At 33.1% G+C, this 9155-nt stretch overlaps 1 protein-coding gene across 1 annotated transcript; it reads left to right on the top strand.

Moving 5' to 3' along the window:
- Positions 1 to 5707: 5707 nt before the first annotated feature.
- LOC143572850 (pectinesterase 2-like) lies at positions 5708 to 8153 on the top strand. The gene is made up of 2 exons (XM_077057897.1): positions 5708 to 6589; positions 7464 to 8153. The coding sequence occupies exons 1-2, from the start codon at positions 5719 to 5721 to the stop codon at positions 8150 to 8152; spliced, it is 1560 nt and encodes a 519-aa protein (XP_076914012.1). The 5' UTR covers positions 5708 to 5718; the 3' UTR covers position 8153.
- Positions 8154 to 9155: the final 1002 nt, after the last annotated feature.

The raw sequence follows: 9155 nt of genomic DNA, 5'->3' as shown, positions 1-9155 counted from the left end.
TACTGTTATTATAATATTAATAACTATTTTGAATATAAAAAACATCATGTCTTCCTCAGTGACCCAAATATGTCATTTGAGTGAAATACGAAAACGAGAAGGAAAAAAAAAATAATTATTAGAATGGATAAATATGAAATATGTAGCATAATAATTGAAAGTATGAGTAGGTCAAATGTAAGCCCGAACCTTAACAAATGGTGCCAAAAAATGAAAGTAAGTATAATCATTAAATTTTAATTTTTAAAGGGATAAATGTAATATTACAAAGTATATATTATATACTTTTCTATGCGGTTAATCATGCTTTTTTATAAACTAGATTTTCACACAGCGCAACCTAATTGGTAAAACCTCAACGTTAAAACCTGGTTGTTGCTAGAACCCAAGCATTGGAAAAGCCCAAGCATTACATCAGTGAGTTGACACGAATTAGTTAATATCGTTTATGTTCGTTACGGTATAGACACCATTAACATATAAAAAATATATTTATCAAACCAACATATAAAAAAATAAAGTATTTAAAAAAACGGAATTTGTCTGGTCAGTAAACCCAAGCGGTGATAAAACCCAAGCGTTGTCGGTCCCGAGTAATAAGGCGGTGATTGGACACGAATTTGGTCGGTTCTGGCTAGGTTACGTTTGTCACTGTACCGGAGCTAAAAAAAGAGAAAAAATATAAAAAGTTGGGTCAGTGCGGTGGTGCCAGTCGGTAAACTCGAGCGTTGGTAAAACTGGGTGTTGTCGGTCCCGGGCGCTGACGTTGAGTCTATGCGACTTCGGTCGGTTTCTGTTACGTTCGTAATGATATTGGAATTAAAACAACTGAAAGAAAAAACAGAATTGTTATTCGGTCTGCTTCCGTTATGTTCGTTAAGGTACCAGAACGAAAAAAAAAACAAAACAAAATACTAAGGACAAGTAAGGTATCGCAAAGTGGCTCAATGACGACTTAGAGGCACCAAAGTTGCCTTAATAAATTCTTGTTTCATTAGAATTATAATTTATTTAATCTATATCTATATCTGTATATGATGTTTTTAAACCGATTCGGGTTTATAACTTTCGTCAAATGGAAAGAAATGAGATTACTACAATTAAGAAATGAAAACATACTTTGTAACACAAACGTTACTAACTGTCTTCTTCCTCCGAAGCGTTGCCACCGTCTCTCATCTTTCTGGCCACCATTTGTCCCATAAAACCTCGTCCTCGGCAAAGAAACCCAAGAGTATTTTGGCCGCCATTTGTCCCATAAAACCTCCGAAGCATAGCAGCCGTACGGGTGTCGAACTCGTATGACGTTCAGAGACGGATCTAGAAATTTTTTCTAGGGTGGACACAAAATGGATCAGGTAAAAAAACGAATTGGATCAACATGGCCGCCCAACCATTCCGATGGCCGAAAGCGAAATGAAATATCAAATAAAGTTGTATTTTGGTAAAAATTAAACCCTAAATCATGTTTTTTTAACAACTAATATTTCCTCTACGTCTTAAATAAAACTAAAACACGCAACCAATTGATTGTAGCCCATACAACAAATTATAAATAGAACTATTAAATAAAATAAATATTTGAGCTTTTAACAATATAATTTATTAAAGTAATAAAAAAACAACTTATATCTTATAGTAATTTAGTAAAATTTATTTATTAGGAATATCGTTTTTGTCTAGCAAATTTTTAAAAGGTTATTAAAAAAATAAAGTTATAAACAAAAAACACAAAATGACAAGTTAATAAATTATAGGTTTTCAACCCAATGGCCATCATATGCACTTCCATCTCCACACATCCGCAGTACCCGCTTCCTATCTCCGGCTGCCGGAAAAAAAAAACGAACCAAAATTTTTTTTACTCGTTTTCTCTTCACTTTAAGTATATAACCTATTTATGAGGGCCAAAAGTTGTAACTGACGGTGGGCACTAACTGATTGTTGACTCATTTTAGACTAACGCGAACCTACAAAAATGACACTCCGGTAGACGGACGGCCCACCCTAGTGAAGCCCTAAATCCGCCCCTTGTAGTTGGCGCCGGAATTATCGGATTGAGTATTGCTCGTTAGATCGGATTTGTCCGTCGCCGTCGTAGACGCCGCCGTTCCTTGCTCCGGCGCTTCCGGTGCAGGTGCATCACCCCTTCTATTATCTATTGAATGAAGAAGATGCTGTGAAATTACCAAATGCCCCTGGTACTGTAGCTAGCTACAGTGCGACAGTACCCCAGAAGTTCTCCTTTAATATAGTATATAATTACCAATATTTTATGTTACAACAATAAATTAATATAATTAAAAACTTTGATCTCACAAATTTTTATAATTACTTTCAAGCTTTATTCTAAGTGTTGAGTTGGTTTGAAGGTTTGTTCAATGCTTTCTCATTCTACATCCATTCACCAATCAACCCATCCAAGTTTAAGTCTTCATTAAAGCAACATTTTTTTGGCTTTTTTTTAATTATATATCTATGTATTGATTGTTGTATTAGGTTTTCTTAATTAAGTTTTTTTTAGTTATGTTCTGTTTTTTTTTTAAATATGACAAAATTATTTTTTAGGTTTAGTTCTCGTACACGTAATGAACCTAATTGATACTGTTAGAATTCGCATTGGGTCGTCGTTGTAACGCCAATGTTTTTGTTTTAATAATGTTAACTTGACGGAACTATTTTTTGGGTTTAGTTTCAAAGCGTAACAAACATAGCTGATACCGACCAAATGCAACGACTGTGTTTTACCGGCCGAATAAACGTTGTTTTAAATATGTAAAATTTTGTATCATATGCTACAAGAATATTACTACTATTGTATGTATGTACTAATTTGTGTTTTGGGTTGATTGTATGTACGGGTATAAGCCTAGCTAATACCAGCATAATTTGTGCCCATCGTCGCAACATGGCGGGTTGCTACCTCGTTATATATATATATATATATATATATATGTATGTATGTATGTATAAAATGAAAACCCACTTGAGTTGTGAAAACCCTACGTAACATCGTTTTTTTTTTGTTTTTTTTACACACGTAATATATGTTGTAACATTTAATACAAAACATCGAAAACTATAAAAAATTGTTTTGCTATTTTTTAATATTTTTTTATTAATTTTTATATATGTTTTTAGGAGAGAGAAAATGTTATACTTATATTTACATTTTGTATTAACTTTAATTGTGTACCACAAGCTTCAAACTTTAATTAAAAATATGTGATTGGGAATGGATTTCTAGAGTTTTTATAACTCAAGTGAGTTTTATTTTAACCTTACTCTCTCTCTCTCTCTCTATATATATATGTGTGTGTGTGTGTGTGGGTCAGGTTATAATAGGAAGTATAGTCTTTATAGGAAGGATAAGAAGTAATCTTATCTATTGATTTTGAACGTGGAGGGTTGAGATTAGTTTATGGGGAAATCATGTGTGAAAATAAGAGGAAGGGTATAAAAGGAATAACACATTTGTTGACTTTCTCTCTCATACATGTAAAGCACATGCCAAATTCCCCAATCATTTTTAAACTTCCATAATTTTTTTTACGATGTTTTTATTGAAAAACAAATTCATCATAATAACGAGTGTCTTTTTATCTTTTATATGAGTACCAAATTGTAATATAAAAATTAAAAAAAAATTTAATGGGTTTTTTTAAAAATTGTGTTTTACCGTATTGTGTATTACAAAATTGTGTTATACAATAATATTTTTCATTGTGGTTTCTTTTCATAGTGTTTTTTCCATTATATCATACTATTGTATTTTTATCATTGTGTTTTTTTCCATCATGTTTTTTACATTGTGTTTTTCATAGTGTTTTCGATTGTGTTTTTCGGACCTTTTAGTCGAGGTGGTGGCGGTGGGTGACGGCGTGGTGGCGGTGGTTGTAGGAGATGAGTGAAGATGTAATTGCGTTTTATGTAAGTGAGTTTTTGAAATTAATGTAAGTGGGTTTTGAGATTAAAGTAAGTGGGTTTTGATATTAAAGTGTTAGACTAAAATACCCTCCTTCCTAGCCTTATTAGGAAAATCAAACTTCTTATTTGAACATTATATATATATATATATATATATATATATATATATATGAGCATTGGGTAAGGTTAAAATGAAAACCCATTTGAGTTGTGAAAACCCGCGAAAACCCTATGTAACATCGTTTTTTTTTGTTATATATAATATATGTTGTAACATTTAATACAAAACATCGAAACATCAAAAAAAATTGTTTTGCTATTTTTTTAACATTTTTACTAATTTTTATATATGTTTTCAGAATAGAGAAAAAGTTATATTTATATTTACATTTTTTATTCACTTTAATTGTGAATCATAAGATTTAAACATTAATTAAAAATATATGGTTGAGAATGAGTTTCTAGAAATTTCACAAGTTAAGTAGGTTTTCATTTTATAGTTAGCATATGAGCATTAGCTATTACACTTGTTATATAATTTAATAAAATCATCTCATTCTATATTTTTTATATGAACCTTGTTTTAAACTAAAAGTCAAAGGTATACTTTTCTTGCACAAGTTTTTCTCCATAATAACTCTTTATAAAGTTATAAAAGAATGAAACGTACCACAATGATTGATCATCTAAATTTGAAGGACTACTATAATCTGTGTCAGCTGGTGGCAATATTTAGTTCTTTTGTAATTTTTGATTGCACCTCTTATATATATTTAAAGCATTTAAGTTTTTACTATTTTTATTATTTTTTTCTAATAACTTTTCTAATAAGTTGTGTTCGTTAATTTTTGTTAGTTAATTTTATCTCAGTGTTCCGAAATAAAATGTATTAAAAATGAAGTTACAATCGAAATACAACGTTTTTATTTACCTATATCAAGTTCTGGAATCGATACGTATCTTAACGAACTGAATTGATAAGTCGACAACAACCGTAAGAAATCGATACCCGTGTCGGTATTATCATAAACGGTATATGTATTCATTTTATTGTTTTCGGGTTATTAATTATTGGAACCATTATCAGTACTCCCTTTTATGGTTATTGATCGATTAGATATAAACACATGTCGATATCTTTTTGAGCATATATATGAAGATAACATGAGAAACTAATGTCTAATTAAACTATTGTAAACAAACTTTTTTTTAACACACATAACTTGTTTTCCCAAACTGCACCTGCATCAACAATATAATACTGAAATTCACTTTTATGGTTTTTGGTATCTATACGAGCTGGTTTCAGTATATTTTTGTTTTGACTACCGGTACCAAAATGGTACCTTTCCACGTACAACATAACTTTGTAACTAGCTTACAGCTTAATTTTTTTACCTTTTGTTTGATATATCTAATAATATTGCAAGCACTATCTCATTGTATGCATATTTCGATTACCCTCAACAGTAGAACTAGAAACAATTAATCCTAGCTAGTTTAGTTACAAAATCTATGTATGGAAAAAAAAGAACTTCCACCTGTGTATTAAAATGTAAATTAAAAGACTCAAATTTCGTTTTTTTCTTTGAATTTAAAAAAGTCAAAGTTAAACGAATAGTTATATTTTATAGCACATATATTACCACGTTGTTAAAAAGTAGAAAGTTTGCGCACGTTGTGTTGGACCTAAGTGCTTCTATATAAACCCACCCTTTGCATGCAACCATTCACCACCCAATCCAAAACCGGCTCTAATTTAAAACCTCTCCCCCAATTCCCTTTGTTAAGATGACATCCTTTCCACTTTTAGCATCCCTAATCTTTTGTTGCATATTCCTTCTCTCTCCGGTAGCCTACGGGTACACGAATTCGGAGATCACATCATGGTGTGGCCAAACGCCTCACCCGGAGTCATGCGAATATTTCTTGGTCAATAACCAAAATAAGGGTTCCGTAAAACAAAAACCAGACTTCATCAAAGCGTTACTAAAGGTGACCCTAGAGCGAGCTGAGCAAGCTGAGTCAAACACTCGTGGGCTTGGCACAAAATGTCGTAACAAGCTTGAAAAGGCTGCATGGGACGACTGTGTCCTACTTTATGAAAACACAGTCCAGAGGATCAACCTGACTGTTGATCCTCGTAAACCATGTAGCCAGTATGAAATGCAAACCTGGCTCAGCACAGCTCTCACAAATCTCCAAACATGTATAGACGGGTTTAAGGAGCTAGGCGTTGGCGGCTACTTGTTGCCGCTAATGAACAATAATGTATCTTCTTTGATTAGCAACGCGCTAGCCATGAATAAAAATGGATCCCAGTCTAATACTGGTTACCAAAAAGGGTTCCCAGACTGGGTGAAGCCTGGTGACCGCAAGCTACTCCAGTCTACAAACCCTTCTTCACAGGCGAATGTTGTGGTGGCTCAAGATGGTTCGGGCAACTATAAAACGATAGGAGAAGCCGTAACGGCTGCAGGAAAGAGATCCGGAAGTGGTCGGTATGTGATATACGTGAAAGCGGGTACTTACAAGGAGAATATCGAAATAGGTACAAAGTTGAAGAACATAATGCTAGTCGGAGATGGTATTGGAAAAACCATCATAACCGGGAGTAAAAGTGTAGGAGGAGGTGCTACCACTTTCAAATCAGCAACCGTTGGTAAGAATATTCAAAGAATTTATTTTAAATAGAAATTTAAAACCAACTACTTTTTTATAGAATTAACTAGATAAACTGTTATTATTTTGAAATGTTTTTGAAAGAAATCTCCAACCCCTTTTTCAGTTTTCTTTTAAAATTCAGTTTAGTCTTTGTTTAATATTTTTAATAATATGCGATATTTTATATTTTAAAATTCAGTTTACCCGCGTTTAGCGGGTCATTCATAGTAATATTATGACTGCAAGATCAAAAATGTAGTTTTTAAAAGATTGGGTTTTGCAATTCAAAAAGGGGTAACGACGTAATTTGTTGCCCGCTTGCCTTCTATTTCGATGTAATCTAAACATTTGCTTAAAATTTTGTTAGTTACATTGTAAACGAGATTAGCATGTCTTTGTTAAATATTTTTAATAATATGCGATATTTTATATTTTAAAAAAAGTTATATGCTAACATTTATTTTAATTAATTTTACGTTTGGATATAATATTTATGAAAACACCGAGTTCTATTTAAAATACTGTGTACTTTTGCATTGTAAGACAAGAAATTACCTTATTATATATAAAATTTGGTTGTAAATAAAATTTCTATTTAGTCATAGTAAAAAATGGTAGTTTATATTAAAAAGTTATCAGATATTACATGTTAATAGAAGAAAAGAAAGGTTAAAATGGACATCTTGTCCTTACCATAAGTCATTCGAATCTCTTTAAAAAAATAATAAAATTACAAAAACCACTTGTTGAATATTTATCATTTCCAATTCTTCCAAGACAAGTAACGTCAATTGACCTTTATATCTTCAAAGGTTATATTGTTAAACCAATTTGGATACTTATACTACCTTTTTACTATTTCATAAAACCAGCTGTCGAGGGAGATGGATTCATAGGTCGTGGCATCACCTTTAGAAACACCGCAGGGCCACAAAACCACCAGGCCGTCGCACTCCGAAGCGGTTCTGATCTTTCGGTGTTCTACCAATGCAGCTTTGAAGGCTACCAAGACACACTTTACGTCCACTCGGATAGACAATTCTACAGAGAATGTGACATATACGGAACTGTTGATTTTATTTTCGGAAACGCAGCAGTTGTGTTCCAAAATTGCAACATTTATGCGCGTAACCCTCCTAACAAGACCAACACTGTGACCGCACAGGGCCGGACTGATCCAAATCAGAACACGGGAATCTCAATCCAAAATTGTCGTGTCACAGCTGCCTCAGACCTAAAAGGGGTCACAGGGTCCGTTAAGACGTATCTTGGTAGGCCCTGGAAGCAGTATTCTAGGACCGTGTTTCTTAAAACATTTCTTGATAGTCTAGTGGACCCTGCTGGCTGGATGCCTTGGAGCGGTAATTTCGCACTCGACACGTTGTACTATGGGGAGTACTTGAACACGGGCCCGGGTTCATCGACCGCAAATAGAGTTAGCTGGAAGGGCTATCGTGTGATCACGAGCGTTACCGAGGCGGCGAAGTTTACTGTTGGAAACTTTATTGCTGGTGGTTCATGGTTGCCTGCGACCAACGTACCGTTCACTTCTGGGCTTTGATTCACTCATCGGATATACATGTATATTGTTGATACATCTTAAATTGATTACTTTTACATGTTTAGAGCACATTAGCTCAAGAATAAATGGTTGGTACTTAAAAGTTGATACATCTTAAATTGATTACTTTTACATGTTTAGAGCACATTAGCTCAAGAATAAATGGTTGGTACTTAAAAGTCCAACATGTATTAAGGGATTTTATTGTTGTTATTATTATATTATCATAAAAGAATTTTATAGATTTATTTAATGAATGGTTGGTGTACACGAATGTAGTATATAATTCATATATATGAAGTTGTCTTCACATTTTTATTTTTTTCAATTTAGTTAAATATCTTTTTTTTGTATTTTTGAAATTGAACAATAAACGATATGGCGTCTCATAAGAGTCACTCATTGTGTTTTATTGTTATTTGAATTTGTAAACTTTATGATATCCTTATGGTTGATGATAAGCTGTTTATGCAAAACCATGGTAAAATTTAAAAAACAAATAAGTATATGATACACAAAGGAAAATAAGTAGGCAATATCAAGTGATTTTCTTTTCATTAGAAATGCGTAAAAGGGACCACCACCCTCCACCAGGTGCTTTGGGGTGTTTGGATGTATGGGGTGGGGCGGAGTGAGGGCTTCCCACATAGCATTGTTGGAGGTGGTGGTTGATTGGTAAGGTGATGTTAGGTGGAGAATGATTGACGGAGGTGTTTTTATGTTTTATATTTATTAAAAAAATAATAATAAAGTAATGATTGGGAGGGACATTATCCACTACACACTATCTTATCGTTGTGTCTCATGGCATGTTAAAAATTTTGAAAAAAAAATTGGTCTCGGTTCTTCTGGGGATTTAAAAATGAACAAAAAGTCCATTAGGTTTCAAGGAAATCAGTCTTGGCGGCTAAAGAAAAAGGCGGGATTGTGATTTGTGTTAGGATTAAGTGTTGCAATGGAACCAACACACAATCACACAAACGAATATCTCGTAACCGAACAG

The sequence above is a fragment of the Bidens hawaiensis genome, unplaced genomic scaffold (genome assembly GCF_021521415.1).
Source record: "Bidens hawaiensis isolate Kalapana, Puna unplaced genomic scaffold, B.hawaiensis_p1.1 tig00026067_1, whole genome shotgun sequence".
NCBI classification, from domain to species: domain Eukaryota; kingdom Viridiplantae; phylum Streptophyta; class Magnoliopsida; order Asterales; family Asteraceae; genus Bidens; species Bidens hawaiensis.
The sequence above is the reverse complement of the archived record's forward strand: the minus strand, read 5'-3'. Positions and strand labels throughout refer to the sequence as shown.